Consider the following 17,818-nt stretch of genomic DNA (forward strand, 5'->3'; position numbering starts at 1 on the left):
TTATCTATAAAGAAACAGTAGTATTGAGTGACTGTAGTAGACCTATTAATTGTCTAGAATCATAACTGATCTTTCTCGACGTTATGTCTGGGTTTGATTTTAATCTAATCGATATTTCTGAAACCTTATTTAATCATTTTGTCTATCCCTATCAAAATCACAAGTATAAAATAGAGAATTTTGACCTAAAGGTCTTAGTTACCAGGTTATAAAATCTCATTTAAAAATTTAAAATAGAGAAACATTGTTTTTCATTTTTCATGTGAAGCGGTTTGCGATAGTTACTAAAGCTAATAATTTTGTTTCATAAACATATCCAAAATAATCAAACTTAATGAAAGAATGCATGTTTCGGTACTAAATATGCCACTGAACCTTTATTATTAGTAAGATAACCACAGAATTTTGCAATGGCTCCAAGAAAAAAACCAAATAATGTTGAAAACACCAACGCTGCAACCACTCCTAAAGCTCAGAAGCAGATAAAGAAAATTAACAAGAAGAATCCTGCTGTTGACACAGTAAAAAAACCGCCTCAAAAACCCGTAGGTGAGTTACGAAGTTAGTGAAAGTTTGAAACAGCTTAACTGCATTTATTATTTGCAATTTAAATTATGTACCTTAATACAACTGTTTAATAAAACTGTTTAATCGTACATGAAAGATTAAAAAAGATGTCTAATACAATATTACAATAAATATTATAACAAATTTGTTCCCTGTCACCTGAAACTTGCTGAGGCAGCACCACTATATAATTTAGCCAACTTCGTTATTTTTTGTTTTGCAAAACGCAACTTTATTCCGTATATTGTATAGAAATTCTAAGTTTCACATTTCTGTTCTCAAAGAAGTTTATTGTTCAGTGTATTTTCCAGAACATTGTTCTGTGCATCCACAATGATTTACAATTTATTAACTTGTCGTTTTTAAGTCAATATTTTTATATTTAACTCATCTCAGTGTTAAGATATTTAATGTATTGCTAATAGAAGTGAATGCTGTTTATAGACTTTTTTTATTTAATTTTTATATATCTTTCCACTCTTTAATCAAGCCAAGCGAAATCAAAACTTTTGTTAGATTATTGCTCTGCTAGCTACATTAAAGTTTTCATTCTAATTATACTTTACTGCAAGTTTATAATATATAAGAGCAATCATAAACCTAAATAGTATGCATAATAAGGAGCATAACATATTCTTAAGTTTTCTTCCAGCAAACAAACAAGTAATGCAAATGAATTATCACCATTCTGACAATTTACTAATTAGTAGTATATAGTGGTAGCATAAAAGTCTGAAATTTGATCCTAATATATTTTTGTGTCTTAAACATTATTGAATGTCAGTTGTGGGATTGACAGAATAATGCTACTTTTTATTCTGACAAAATCATACTTTTATTCTATTCTTTATTCATTTGTATCCCAATCCATACTACCTACTAATTTATGATACATGCAAAATTAGTTTGTTTGCTTAAGTTTTCTTGTCTTAACCAATTATCTGATTGTCACAAATTATGGCATTCACATTTAGATGTACAAGGGCTCCAATAACCAATTAATACCACTCACTTACAATATGAGCTTTGAGAACCATAAAGTGCAAAAAAGAGCCTCACAAAAATTATGGTTCAGTCCATTCTCTTCTAAGCTAGTATATTAGAAAAAGAAATTTATAACCAACCAGAGTTTTTGCCTACAGAACGACAAGTAAGGAAGAGAACAACAAAGAAATCAATAAACTTTGAACGAAATATAGAATTGGCTAATGAAGGTAATTTGATATATGTTGTTTTTTATTGATGTTGTTGCCCGACAATCTCATAGCTTGCCTGGTGCTGAGTGATCTAGTATCCTACTGAGTATTACAAGTAACTACAAGAATCATCAGAGGGTCGAGCACAAATGACTATTGAAAAAGTATTCATATCCTTATCGAGAAAAACGAACAGCATTTAAACAGCATCCGTACCGTCCATAAATAGAATGAATTTGAGTAACATTAATTAATTTTTATCTTTTGTTTCGCAATCGAATCTTTACGTTCTCGAAACTTTTTTTATTTTTTTTATTGCTTAGATAGGTGGACGAGCTCACAGCCCACCTGGTGTTAAGTGGTTACTGGAGTCCATAGACATCCGCATCGTAAACGCGCCACCCACCTTGAGATATAAGTTCTAAAGTCTCGAGTATAGTTACAACGGCTGCCCCACACTTCAAGCCGAAACGCATTACTGCTTCACGGCAGAAATAGGCGGGGTGGCGGTACCCACCCGCGCGGACTCACAAGAGGTCCTACCATGGTACCTACCAGGTAATTACGCAAATTATAATTTAGCGGGTTTCATTTTTATTACACGATGTTATTCCTTCACCGTGGAAGTCAATCGTGAACAATTGTTAAGTACGTATTTTAATAGAAAGATTGGTACCCGCCTGAGATTCGAACCCCGGTGCATCACTCAACACGAATGCACCGGACGTCTTATCCGTTAGGTCACGACGACTTCAAAACTTATACTTATTCTTATATATATATGTAATGTAATAATCCGTTTTCGTATCGAGGACTCGATACATTTATATTACGAATTCGATAGATTTTCGTGTTTGACGCACTGAGCAACATGACTAGATGAGATGAGGCTTTCAAGTAGAAGTCACAGTTTAAATCACCAAAACAATGACATTGTGTGTAGAGTTGACAGAGAAATACATCAAAAAGCGGATACTGACCAACCTACTGCCTGGATACCCACCAACAATGAGAACTTGAAGTCTCATTAATACTGCAATACAATTGTGCTCTGCAGTGTACGAATGCTTTGCAGAAATAGAACATTCATATCAATAAAATTGTAAGGTCCCAAGACTGGGTTCATGTTACTGTCTTACAGTAGGAATACACAATTCGTCCATCTTCAATGCATTTTACCTGAGCACAAATTCTATTAATTTCTACCATAAATTTGTTTACAGTTGCAAAATTACAGTTGACTAAGAAAAATTCAATAGTAGTTTCGTTTAAAAATGACATCAAAATAGAACCAGTCAATAAGCCTGCCCCGCGCCAGGTCAATACTAACAGAAAATCAAAAAGGGGCATGCCAAGCTTAGAGCCTGAAGCTGAATCAAATGGTAATGTTTGTAAAAATATTTTTATGATATATTGCTTGTTCAGTTCTGTAGTATATACTTTTTTTATTTTTTTTTTATTGCTTAGATGAGTCGAACTCACAGCCCACCTGGTACTGGAACCCATAGACATCTATAACGTAAATGCCACCACCCACCTTGAGATATAAATTCTTAGGCCTCAGTATAGTTACAACGGCTGCCCTGCCCTTCAAACTGAAACGCATTATTGCGTCACTATAGAAATAGGCAGGGCGGTGGTACCTACCCGTGCTGATTCACAAGAGATCCTAGTGCCAGTAAGTTTAAATTTATCCAGTTTAAATTTAAGCTTTCTATATAGGTAATATACCAGTTGTTCAGTTGTTTACTTTTTATGAATAAATCACAATTTTGAGGTTGGTTAAGTTATCCTCCAGACCTGACCCCTTTGGGAGTTGCTGACACACATGATATGTGGTATCTAACGTGTTTTTTTTTTCTATTTTAATTGCTTAGTTAGGTGCTTATCGTAGCCCTAGACATCACAACTTGAACGCTGCCATCCATTGAACTGACTTGAACCGGAAAATCAGTATCAAATATCAGTTGAAGATAGTCTGAGCACTAAATCCTACCAAATAGCACTAGACAATTACCACATGTAACAATGGTTAGTTACCATTTGGTAAGTGTACCATTGCCAGGAATTCGCGTTCCACTGAGGAGATCCGGCATTTAGAGCACCCTAGTTTGAGGCCGCAATTGCGGAATTATTATTGCTTAAGACCCTCTGGCACAGTAAAGAGAATTGATGGGCTCTTAAAAGAACAAAAAACAAATTGTTGCAGATAAAAAACCGGCTGTCAACGGAATAGCACCGAAAACAATCAAAACGACTGATGGGGTTACTGAAAAAAAACCTGGTAAATATCGATACTTATACGAATCATGTGGGTAATGTGCCTTCGTTCTTATCCACATCAACAGCGACCTTAGACAATCGTCCGCGGCTTAATAGGTAAGACGCTCGGTGTAGGCTCCTATAACGGTGTCTTGGTTCGATCCTTAAGCGCAAACTAGACAATGAACTGTTATGTACCTAATATGTGTACATTTACATGGCTGTTTGATTTAGAAACTTCAATTAAATTAATATGATAAATTTAATGTGTCTGTAAAACATAAATTAAAACATACTTACTTGTTTTGTTTTTTTTGTTTATGGGATTACTGGTGGCCCGGACGCCTACAGTTTCACTAGGACAGGTGGGCGAGCAAAGCCTCAGCTAGGAGGAGTGGGATTTGCTAATAGCTGCCCGAGCGCCTCCGAAGGAGACCTAACATCTCAAGGGCAGCTACTTTGTGAATGAATCTACTACCGGATCGGAATCGACCTTGTTTTTAACAAAAATCCAAAGTGTGAAAAGGAATTGGGGAAACAATTATTCATTAATTACCTGAAATAAATCAACAGCATATGACATGTCCTTTTCCAACCATTTCCAAATGTTTAATTAGGTCAAAGGTTTAGTTCTACCCGTAGGTTGGTCCCTATGTGTGGTCAAGTTGTTTCTATTCATTCCTTGTTACAGCACCAAAGAAACGCCCGCCGGAACCAAAACGGCCAACCCCGAAACGTAATATAGTCAAGAAGACAGCAGACAGACCGAAAATAGCACGTAACAATAACATAACGCGCTACCTAAAGTTGACGATAACGAAGAAAAACAACGTAGGTAAGGAAGACGTTATATCTAAAGTCGTTAGCGATCATGCAGAGGCGGGCGGTGAAGCGGTCCAGTCCGCTGTCGAACCTCAAGCGCCAAGCGTCGTCGAAACCAGAAAGGTATCAGTGGCCAGCTCATCCAACCTGTCCTGGACCAAGGACGTGTCCAGCTCCAACACGACGATATCGGCCCGGATCGACGACATCGTGCGTATAGATAACAAGATGCCGATCGTGAGGCTAACGAAATTAGGTGACGGCATCAAACAAGAGAAGTGCGATAGTGACGCGACCTCATCTACTAGTTCGTCAACGGACGAAAGTAAAATTGATGTAGCTAATGATCTGAATTTGAGTATGACCTCAGAATCCACTATTGCCGAGGAGGCAGCTGATAAAAACGATGAAGCTAAAAAGACGGAAGCTAGAGATGAACTCCGTAAAGCCTTCGATAAATTGTCGTCTAGTTTAAAGAAATTCGATATAGAAATCATGAAATGGATTGGACATACGAGTGACGATACGAAAGTCAGTTTTCAGAATAAAATATTGAAGGTATTGAAGGAAGAAAGCGACGTTCTTAATAATTGTCGGTGCATTAAAAATCATTTAAGAGGTGTCACGAATGATACAGAGGAAACTTTGGATAGACAAGGTGTCGGCTTAAAGCACAATGACGAAGTGGATTTCGTGAGGCCCGCAGATGTTTCTAGAAAAGTTCCTGACGATCTAGAAAGTACTAGAAGGAATCTATCGAACAAAAGTGGAAATTGTATGTTGAATCAAAACTCAGCACTGAGTCCTCCGCTCGTCTCTAAACCGATGCAGAGTTCAAATGAGGACAACGTGAGGCTGTCTGTAGGAGGTTATAATTATGAAGACGACGATGCAATATCACTGTTCGCCGAAAGCATCAGTGGTATGGAACTATCCCAATTCAATAGCTCCATAGCGGTCAACGGTACAGTGGACAACGAGGAAGAATACATTCCTCGTCCTATCTCCGAGAATGAGTCACCTGATAAGTTCACGTACTTCCCCACCAAGATAACGAATGGACAAGCTGAGACCTCAAAAAAGACGATCTGCGAAAGGCATAACGCAGATTCTACGTCGGTCGGCAAGGATTTCTATGACGCTCTAGCGGAGACTGCGATGGCCAGCTTCGAAGACGACTACCAGGAGTCTGCCAAAGACATCGTGGAACCTTTCAGAGGACCGGCGAAATTCGTGAAAAATCGAGATACTCTTTCTCTCATGGCCTCAAAGAATAAACCGATGCACGCTAGGAACAGCGTCTTGTTCAAAAACGTTTGCTTCTACAATACACTTGGCCACTGTAAGAACTTGATGTGCCGCTTCCCCCACGTGATCCCTGACGTTCTTGACGTCAAACGCCTACTGGCAACGTTGCACGAGAGCATCTTCATCAGAGAATACATGATTCTCCGGGATTACTCGAATCTGCGCCGCAAATACGGGTTTTGTTTCGTGGAGGAGTGTCGGAAACGGCAATTGACCAGGACCCTCGTCGAGATGGCGATCGACTTTATCACGAAAGCGACGCACGGCAACAAAGACGATTCCGATCTCAAACTATCGGTGCTCGAATATGTTCTCATGTATTTGAATCACATAGACCTTGAAGGTTACGGGGATCTTCTCAAGTGCAAGGTCGCGCCGTCAGTCCAACTCTGCGACGTGCTAATGCTCACCATCGCGACCACGCAGAACTTCTCCAGGTTCAAACCGGTTTTCCTGAATTTAACTAGTTTCATGGTCGCCAACGATATGGGCTTTGGGGAGGAGGTTGCGAATCACGTGCTCGAGAGGGTTTGTATCCTGCCCAACGAGGATCCGTTGAGTCGGGCGGTGCTGGACATCCTCAAGCGCACGGACGCCTCAATCTTCCAGAGCAACATGGCGGCCCAGTTCGAGAAGCAGCTAGGGGCGTTCAATAAGAATTTGCTAGAAGAGTACTTATCTGCTAGAACGCGGGCTGGTTCGAGGCAGGTCGCGCAGTTTGACCGCGGGATGGAATCTCTAACCGTGATGTGTCCCAGGTCAGATACATCGCCCGACACGACCAACGTCGAGACAAAGGTGCGTTTATTTGTATTTACATTTTTTTAATTGTATAGTTGGGTGGACGAGCTCACAGCACACCTAGTATCAATTATTTAAAGGAGCCCATAGACATATACAACGTAAATGCCGCCATCCACCTTGAGATATGAGTTCTAAGTTCTCAGTATAGTTACAACGGCTGCCCCGTCCTTCGAACCGAAACGCATTACTGCTTCACGGCAGAAAGAGGCAGGGTGGTGGTACCTACCCGTGCGTACTCACAAGAGGTCCTACCACCAGTAATTACGCAAATTATAATTTTGCGGGTTTGAGTTTTATTACACGATGTTATTCCTTCAACGTGGAAGTCAATCGTGAATTTGTTAAGTACGTATTTCATTAGAAAAGTTGGTACCCACCTGCGGGATTCGAACACCGATGCATCGCTCGATACGAATGCACCGGACGTCTTATCCTTTAGGCCACGACGACTTCAAATGTGCGTTATTTACACCGTGTACTTCTGCTGCATTTATTACTTAGACGTGTCCATGAGCTCACGGTCGATGCAATGTTAAGAGGTTACCGTCCCTAGATGGCAGAACATAATGTCCACTTCGGAATATCAAGGTTTTGCTATTATTGGCACAGTCGGAAAACTGAAGACGTATTTTGAGTGCTTTGCATAATGCATTACAAAGCTGTATTAATAAAGATGTGATGATTCAAAAATAAGTATGGCAAAGAAACCTGGGAATTTTCAATTATTCAAAATTAAAAAAAAACACAGTGGAAAAATAGTCAATCGCCTTCTTTTGTAAAAGTTAAAAATATTATTTTTGCTGCTACCATTACAGTCAATATATTATTATATAAAAAGCATTTTCCTTAAAGTTTTATAATCGTCTAAAAATTTTTTTCCAGCTAAACAGCCTAGAGCCAGCCGTCACAGCTCCTACGGATTCGAATTATCCAAGATTCAATCAATATTCTTCTAGTCGAAACTCTAGCGTGGGAGAGTGGCCGAAACACTTCCAGAAATGGGGGCGCCCCTCTCCCAGACCACCACCGCCACTGATGTCTTTGTTCAATGCCTCAGTACGACCACCGGTACGGCCCCCCCGGCGGCAGGTCATGTACCGCCCCCCGACTAGACCCCACCATCCTGTATGTATTTAAGGTTTTCAATATTTTCTCCGCAAAAGTCCTCTGCTGTTTTGTTTTGCTGAGCTCGCGTTGTAGTTTCACAAGTGCATGATTACATACAGTAGAACCAGCAAATAGCACTGGTTTACGTGGCGCAATTATACCGATGTAATTGGTGTACTTTATTTACTTACAGAGGTCGCAAAGACAACATAAACCAACAAAAATTCGTAGGTCGATAAAAATGGGTCCTTCGATATTATACCGTCGTTGTCAAATCAATATCTGCTATATAGCAAAAAGTATAACTTCTGTAAACTTTCGTTAGTGAACTAGTAAGGCGAAATATCCTAAAGGATCACAGCAGATATTGTTTTGACAATGGCGATATGACGTGAAACGACGCGTGAAATAAAAACCAAATATACCGAACCCGTAGGTACGAAATGGAGAAGCATGTGCCATGACAAAAACTGATCTGACATTAACGTAGTTCAAATTTGACGTTTGACACATGACGTTTACGTCGACTTGTTTTTTTTCTTTTTACTTAGCAAAATGGCACCTAAATCTTTATTCATTGATAGGTTTTTTTTTAAAAGGTAAGAGGCTCTTAACCTGGTGCACATTTTTTTCATTGTATCAATTCATTTCTTTAATTGGCTATGTCTATGTCTTCTAACGACCATTATTTGTTTCAGAGTTACCAACGACGATGCGCGAGAGATTTCTGATATTTTCCGTTTAGGATTTTTTTAGCACTCACCAATATATTTTTTGTTTTGTTTAAAAACTAATTCCGTCTAAATAGTCTAGAACAATAAATAAGTGCAAGTCTTGAAGGATTTTTTGTCTTGACGTTAACTTTCGACTTTAATGAGAATACAAAGTTTTTTTTTTTAATTCATTGTCTATGGAGTCTCTGATTATGTTTAAAATACATTGTTTCTCGCGGTGTCATTAGTTTTCGATACGTCTCAAATTGATTGTACACTATCACACGTTATTTGTTAAGATTGTTTACGTTTTTAAAGTGTCCATTTTTAACCGACTTCAAAAACGGCAGGAGGTTGGTAAGGAGGAAATCAGATAGTTGTGATGACGTCACCGGTGTCAATCCATACCACCAAATAAGTTTATTTCGATTTAAGTCGCTTTTGTAAATTGCGCCAAAATGTAAATTATAAAATGACTGTTTCATGAGATTTGTTCCCAATTACCATAATTTTGAAATGAAAAATTTTGCATGAGATTTCGCGATCACGATTTTCGTATCCTGAAGTGATCCTGACGAACAAAAAAACTTATCAAAATAGACGCCTTCGAAGCACATCGATATTACCTTAATATTGGACAATTCGTTGATAATTAATAATTTGAGTATGTACATATCAATATTTTCTCAGTTTAAAATTTACGTTTGTAATGCGTAGCGCGTTTCTTCAATTTTTAAAGTGTCTATTTAGGAATTCGTTAGGTATTGACATTGATAATGTCATTCACGATGGCGACGTCGCTACGACTTAAAGACGCGTTTTATTTCTGGACCACGTTTAAGAGTCTCGAAGTTTTTTTCAGTCGGAATAGTAACCAAAGTCTAATATGTTTTTGTCGTTATAGTTTGTAATCTGTAAATATATTTACAAAAGTACAACTCGCTGCGATGTAGTGTAGTAAGTTTGTAAGGTGTAAGTTTTCGTCGAAATCTAGTTGACGATGTGAGATGATGTCGAGATCACCTTGGCTTCGTAGGACTGTATCTTTCGTCTGAACGACATGCTGTAAAAATATTTTTGTTTGTTAAGGATTTTCATCTCTGGAGACTTTTGCCGGAAATTACCAAAAAAAAAAGTATAGTGAGAATGGTAGCTTTAATAATTGGGTAACTTATAAAATACAATTCTACAAGCACCTATCGATTCAATATTTATTTTTTACACAAAAGAGGAATCTCGAAATTCGTATCACAATTTATTTTTATTTTATGTAGGTATATATATTTTATATAGTTCATTTAGTGTAACTGACGTGGAAAGTTCGAATCTTTTTTTGAATTAAATTTTCCATTCGGCCATTTTGAATTAAATTTTCCATGTCGGCCATTTTGAATCCTAAAGATATTTATGTATTTATGTCCGGAGTCAAGTGATCCAGGGGATTTATTCAGAGGGATATAATCCAAGTTAATGATAATAAATTGTTAACGTAATTAAATACTCACTCTGTTATATGCTACTATTGTACTATTATTTAAATGGTTCAGAAGAATAAATTTTTGGAGTTTTTAAAAAAAAACTAACTAAATCTTTAACTACAATCTACAGGTTACTATTAACAGAAACATAAGGTTGCACTGTGGAGTAAATTAAAATAAAACATTACAATTAAAACTGGCAGTTCGCGTGGTGAGACCTCTTTTTTCCCCCTACCTATGCTGATAGCCTTGAGAGGCTATTTCAGCTTCACCCTAACGTGTGTAGGTGAGCTCTCGGGGCTCAATCCGGGGTGCTGCTAACACTGACCCTAGCAAGAGCAATGCTTCGCAGAATCTACCACCGGATCGGAAACGCGACCCACTTAGAAGATCCGGCGAGAAACTCAGTGGGCAAGTGAGAGCTCCGGGGTTCGTCGCGTTCTGTGTTCTTAGTGCGAGTTCATTAACGTTCTCGATAGCGTAAAAGTTAACTCAAATTTGTATGCAGTTGGAACGTTTGCCACTAGGGGCTTTGTACCAACTGCATACAAAATTGGGTTAACTTTTACGCTATCGGGAACGTTAAAAAACTCGCACTAAGCACACTGAGGGGCGAGCACGAATGAATAGGTATCGAAAAAGTATTCGTATCGCTATCGAGAAAAAAGTGTATAGGAATTTAAACAGCGCCCCTACCGTCCGTAAAAAGAATTAATTACAGCGGCACGAATGAATTTACTTTCGTTTCGCGATCGAATCCTCACGTTTTCCAAACTCGAAACTTATAATCGACAGCACGATAATTGTTTTGACATACGCTAAAGTAAATCTCGAAGGCTGGCTGGCTATCGAGTACTACCGTCCAATGTAATGATCCGTTTTCGTATCGAGGACTCGATATATTTACATTGCGAACTCAGAGTTACGTGCTTGGCGTATTGCATCATAGCAATCACATTCCGGTGAGAGGGTAGGCAGCTATTATTCCAGTATTATTATTTTTTATTTATTCCTAATGTTGAGACTTCTGTGTGCTTAGTGCGAGTTTTTTGACGTCGATAGCGTAAAAGTTAGCCCAATTTTGTATGCAGTTGGAACAGCGCCCCTAGCGGCAAACGTACGCAAATGTTCCCATTCCATACAAATATGAGCTAACTTTTACGCTATCGAGAGCGTTAAAAAACACACTGTTCCAAGTCCGGCGATTTGAGTATAATCGACATTACTTCGGCAATTACAATGAAAGTAAATGTGAAGTTAAATATAAAGAGAAGGCGGCTGATGGTGATTAGTGACACTTAAAAGTCTATCTAAAAAAAAATTTTTCAGGTGGACAGCCTCAAGGTCTTCAATCTCTGGTTACCACAACCCATAGACATTGCAATGTGGAGACATGACACAAATGTTCACGATTGACTTCTACGGTGAAGGAATAACATCGTGTTACCAAAATTCAAACCCGCAAAATTATAATTTGCGTAATTACTGGTGGTAGGACGTCTTGTGAGTCCGCACGGGTAGGTTACCTACCACCGCCCTGCCTATTTTTGTCGTGAAGCAGTAATGCGTTTCAGTTTGAATGGTGGGGGCAGCCGTTGTAACTATACTTGAGACCTTAGAACTTATATCTCGAGGTGGGTGGCGCATTTACTTTGTAGATGTCTATGGGCTCCGGTAACCACTTAACATCAGGTGGGCTGTGAGCTCGTCTGCCCATCCAAACATAAAAAAAAGAATATATCGGTATTGTAAAATTAAAATAGTTGATTCGTGATTAAATGAATGCCGTTTCAAATCTGTCAGTTGTCATTGTTATTGGCTTAGGCGGTTTATAGCGCACGCTGGGGTCATTTCTGAAGAGGCCCTTCGACCACATTCGGCTTTTAAATAAATTAAAACCTTTTAAACTTTAGATAGAGTATTTTTTTCAACGACAAACATTTAGATTTAGGTATCCACTGCGAAGTATCTGTTTTACAGTACGACCTTATGGCTCTGAATTGACGGAATTCTAAATATGAATGTGAAAATGTAAAATAGTGAATAGCGTTATGATTATTTTCATGTATGTTTCTTGTAAATATGTAAATAACAAAAGCATTAGTCGATATACGCATAAATTTACTTTGCCTTTTACACGTTGAATAGAGTACAAAAACATGTTTCTTAAGTAGAACGTTTTGTTAGAAATTGTATAATAGTTTGAATCTTCACGGTAAGGCGCATGATAAAAATTTGTTATTGTTTGGTGTTGTTATATCTTCGCCATTGGTATATCTTGACAGGAACAAACAATATAACAAAGGTATGTTCATTACACGGAGTCGTCTTTTGGTTCTTATTAAATCATATTAATTATAAAGATTAAGTATCGTTGTCTAAAGACGGATTCGTTCTTCTGGCGTTGGGTTTGTCGAGCTGACGCCGAACCTAATGATTTTGAAGTATCTCTATTATTATTTTTTAGAGAGGTAGGCAGAGGAACAGATAAGCCTCTGCCTACCGTTAAGTACTCTCCACAAGCCTCGTTTGAAGACAGACATTCAGACATGTCATAGCGCTCGGGAAACGCCGAGGAGAGAAGTTCATGTTGAATGATAATAATAGCCTGTCCCAACTATAACTATTCGATCAGCAGTCCATGCTTTTGATCTCTTCCAAATCAATTTAATAAAAAAAAAAACCAGAAGTTTAAGTTAAAAACTCAATCTTTTACGCGGGTAAAGTTAATTTGACAGCTAAACGTCAAAACTAGTTCTCCTTTGCCTAAAAAAAAACGTGCTGTTATTTCGTTGTGCCATACTATGAGTTTTTATTATGATTAATACGGACTAAATTATAATTTGCCAATTAAACCCGGTGGCAGGGGATATACTGTTAGCCTGCACGAATTGGAATCTATTTCTGCTACAATATTCTGATCTGGAGAGCAAGAGGGCCATATACTATTCTCTCACTCTGCCTCAATATAAATGACGGCTATCCCTTTGTGATGTCTACAAACTCCTCTTATCACTTAACATCGGCTGAGATCGTCAGTGTATCAATCGTGGGCACTAAATAAACAATTTGTGATCAAACATTTATTTCTACGTATCTTAATTAAGTGAATCGTTATAATCTTAAGTTTGTTGACGTTAAGAATATGTTTATGATGAAGGTCAAATAAGCTAAGTTCCAATTTTGTTTTTTTTGATAATTTTGAGTGTTACTTTTTGTATAATAAAAAATATATTTTTTAATTGTGTTTTTATTTATTTATTTATATATGTATTTCATTTTTTGTTTTCCTATTGTTAATTTTCGAATCGCTTTGTTCATAGATATTCTAGTCGGTAGCGTGAGAACTTAGATTTTGGCCAAGACGCCGGCTGTGAGCCTAAGCTGATAGCCTTGATAGGCTATTTTAGCGTAACCTTAACAAGTAGGTGAGCTCACGGGGCTCAAACCTGACGACGTTGCTCACGCAAACCCTAGCAAGAGCCGTGCTTCGCAGAATCTACCACCGAATCAGAAACGCGACCCACGGAGAAGATCCGGCGAGAAACGCAGTGGGCTGTGTCTGATGGTTAATTTACTCGTCGAGTCCTTCGTCGTAAGTGACGGGTTCGCTTCGACGGAAAGCTAAGCTTAGGTTCTAAGTAATCACAAATCTCCTCATACGTAATGAGAGACAGTTTTCATTAATCAACTTACTTTAGACACATTCTAGTGATGTTGAGATGATGAGTTGCTTCAAAGAAATGCTTTTCTCCCCAAAAGTATTGCTATCAGAAGATGGACAACGAAGTATTGTGGTGAATCTTTAGTTAATCTTTACTTTACTATTATAAAAATCATCTAAATTCTTAGTTAGTTTTATATTTGTTATTCTCTCTTATTCAATATGTTTACATATAAAGAATGGTTTATTTGATATCGGAAAACTCTTCTGGAGTAACAGTTCCAATAAAACTAGATTTATTTATTTCGTGTGCACGCAGACGAATTTAATTAGGATTCGGAAAATGTTACTCACCGTGTGGTTCAATATAACTTAGTTGATACCGTAACGCTTGATAATATTGTTGTGAATAGGTTTACCTACATGTATATAATTTTGCTATTCTCGATAACAATTTAAATAGCAATGGGTTAAACAGTTTTATTTCTGTTTTCTATCTTCAGTCAAGCGATCGTTCAACCATTAGAATAATTATCAGGTCAGGGTTTGAGTATTCTTGGGAGTAGCAATTAATAAATTTTAATAACTTCTATTGTATTCTGATTGAGTTATTTGCGGGATCCATGACAAATTAGCGTTACCGTCAGATTGCCCGAACCTCATCGTTCAGGCCTTAGTGTTGGCGCCGCTGTGGATTCTGGTAATAATAAATAAATATTTACTAACAATCACGCCACGTTAACTGGTCCCGTGCTAAGTTCGTAAAGAACTTGTGTTACAGGTACCAGATAACGGAAATAAATGTAAGATTTTTATTATAAACATACATACATATATATAATATACATCCATAACCCTGGAAAAGACATTTTATATTTATCATACAAATATCTTCCCTTGGCGGGATTCGAAGCCGCGACCCCCTTCTGTCACTTACCACTACACCAGACGGCCGTTAAACAGTAACCTGCTCGGTGGAAGAACTTCCCTTTGTCGTTGCTCCTAAGCTGGTAACACTACATCATTAGTCAGCTGGCCGACTTGATACGATACGCTTTGGTCATAGCTATTGCTTACAATACAACTGAATAACTCGGTAGTGCAGAAATTAGCGCCCCTAACTATTGCGTCGAGGGTCGTGAGTTCGTTTCCCACATCGGGCAAACATTCGCATGATGAACAGGTTGGTTTGCTCTTTGTCTGGGTGTTTGTATATGTCGCGGGCAATTTGTATGATACCGCCGTTTACAAACAGCGTCGTCGTTTTAAAAACACTCGCCGCTATGTAAAATGCCGAAGGCAAAATGTAAATTGCCGTGTCACTTTATAATATGCCACAACATAGCCTCGACAATTCAAGCGCCGTTTTCATAATGCCGCGACAAATTGAAATATTTAGTTCAATTTTTTGAAATTTTTAGTTAAATTTTTTGAAATATTTAGTTCAATTTTTTGAAATATTTAGTTCAATTTTTTACCACGCGCGCCACTGTTGATCAAAATAATAACAACGGCGTCAAAAAATAACTGAAAACAGTGCAAATCGTGTGGAGAAGACATTTCATTAAAGAATTCTGATTTTAAAGGTATATTAAAAAAATTATACAATTCTCAAACGGAAGCTGTGACAAAGCCTTGCACAAATAGTAAGATTTTTGAGGTTATTCGCCACCTAAAAATGCTAAGGTGGCCACAGAATCTGGTTCGCGGAGGACTCCTGCAGAGTACTACTGGTCAAGAAAATACGAGGTCATGAGCATCAGTGAATTGGACTACCTTATTTTAAAAGGGATAGCCCTGATAGTCCAACCGTTCGTGTAATACCGTTGAAAGAATATTCCGATGTATTGTTAGAGGTTCATAGAGGTTGCAGACATGGTGATCGAGACAAAAATGCAATATCAAATAAAGGATAGATTTATTAGTGTGTGAAAAGCGATCGATTTATTTGTATCGTAATTTCCTGTTTGTGTATCATAACTTAAGTACGTAACATACCAAATAAAGGTGTCGTAGTGAAGCCGATTATATCTCGAGATTTTAATGAGCAGAGTCAAGACCATGAATACTTCAAACTTCAAAATATGGTTTATATATGACCTGTTTGTTTTATTTGAAAGTGTCATATTATCCTTAGAAGTTTTATTATTGTCATGAGTATATAAAGTGTGTATTTATTTTTTTAATTTTTTTAATAGCATAGATGTTCGAGCGAGCTCACAGCCCACCTGGTGTTACGTGGTTACTGGAGCCCATAGACATCTACAACGTAAATGCGTCACCCACCTTGAGATATAAGTTCTAAGATCTCAGTATAGTTACAACGGCTGCCCTACTCTTCAGACCGAAACGCATTACTGCTTCACGACAGAAATAGGTAGGGTTGTGGTGCCTACCCGCGCGGACTCACAGGAGGTCCTATCACCAGTAAAGTTATAAAAGTATATTTGTCAGTCTCTGGTAGGGTAAAGAGGGGGAATGACGCTCACTGGGTAATGGCGCTCACCTCTGTAACTCTGGCAAAATTTAACGTAGCAAAACGAAACGCCGTGTGAGACATGCGGGTAGAGGGCCTGTGATAGACAGTGCGACAGTGAAGTGCATTTCTATGTTTGCGGCCGCGTTGTTATAATTTTTGGTTACGTGGTCTTTTTAGTTAAGTTAGTTAGTTAGTTTTTAGCTAAGCTATGATTGTTATTTAGTTTTAGTTTTACTTTCTGACAGTTAAACTATTTAATTTTGTGATAATGAAAACAATTTTCAAGGTTTTTCTTTTTCTTTATTTTTAAATTATTGTATTTTAAAATATTAACATAGTGCGTTTTTTTTTTCTTTATTTTTAAATTATTTACAAAACGAACGTTCGGGGTTATATCGCTCAGCTGAACGCCATTACCCCGTAGTGACTTTTTTTTTTATTGTTGTCGATATGCCAAGAAATCGTCAAAGGACCACCGTTAAAGCATCTTGACCGAAGAAAGCTTTCTGTCTGCTAAAACTGCGATTGTAGAAGGTATGTCAAGAATCAAAACTAAAGCAAGTTGACGATGAAAAGAAGAAGAAGAAACAAAAAACTTACAAGAGAAAAAATTTACGAGACATTTCTTCAGAGAGTGAAGAGGAAGAAGCACCTTTGCGATGATGACAGTGATGATGTATGATGCATGTAGACGATAAAAATTATAACAAATTATATAAAATTACTAGCTGACCCGGCAGACTTCGTAGTGCCTCAATCGATAAATAAAAGACACATCAAGGGGACACATCAAAGGAAAAACAAAATTGTTTGTTTTTATGTAATTCCGAGCTTTTTTATATTTTCTGACCTTTTAAACCTTCCCTGGGCTTCCACGAATAATTCAAGACCAAAATTAGCCAAATCGGTCCAGCCGTTCTCGAGTTTTAGCGAGACTAACGAACAGCAATTCATTTATATATAGATAACAAAATTATAATTATTTGCGAGGAATTCGGAAAAAATAACGAATGGTATCCCTGAACTATCTGTGGACTGTGGGCTCATGCTATATTATGTTCAGGGTGGGATTCGCCAAACGCATACATCTGTTATTTTTAAATTCAATAATAATATATTACTTTTAATTAGTCTGGCCTCTGATTATAATAATTTAAGTTGATTTAACATCTAAGGCTTCATTATAGGCATTTGTTAAATTGAAACAGGCTAATCATACATACAAATAATTGATGCTAATTTGTGATTGTAGACATAAATTTTATTGTTTATAGTTGACCTCAATAATATTGTTTATTAAAATGTATCTTACTCATTACATTCTAAAGAAAACATGTTAGAACGTCATTACCCCTAACCCTGAGCGGCATTACCCAAAGTCAGGGGCAATGCCGCTCAACCCTGTTTTTTTTAAATGG

At 37.6% G+C, this 17,818-nt stretch overlaps 1 protein-coding gene across 2 annotated transcripts; it reads left to right on the top strand.

Moving 5' to 3' along the window:
- Window positions 1–85: 85 nt before the first annotated feature.
- On the top strand, window positions 86–13,499 carry LOC114240456 (uncharacterized). 2 transcript variants are annotated; one of them, XM_028170997.2, is made up of 7 exons: window positions 86–549; window positions 1,710–1,781; window positions 2,987–3,145; window positions 3,973–4,047; window positions 4,717–6,953; window positions 7,842–8,084; window positions 8,765–13,499. In XM_028170997.2, the coding sequence occupies exons 1-7, from the start codon at window positions 411–413 to the stop codon at window positions 8,795–8,797; spliced, it is 2,958 nt and encodes a 985-aa protein (XP_028026798.2). In that variant the 5' UTR covers window positions 86–410; the 3' UTR covers window positions 8,798–13,499. The 2 variants fall into 2 exon arrangements, with proteins under 2 accessions (XP_028026798.2, XP_089589790.1); XM_089733664.1 differs by having other exon boundaries at window positions 7,842–8,027.
- Window positions 13,500–17,818: the final 4,319 nt, after the last annotated feature.

The sequence above is a fragment of the Bombyx mandarina genome, chromosome 16 (assembly GCF_030267445.1).
Source record: "Bombyx mandarina strain Sakado chromosome 16, ASM3026744v2".
NCBI lineage: Eukaryota > Metazoa > Arthropoda > Insecta > Lepidoptera > Bombycidae > Bombyx > Bombyx mandarina.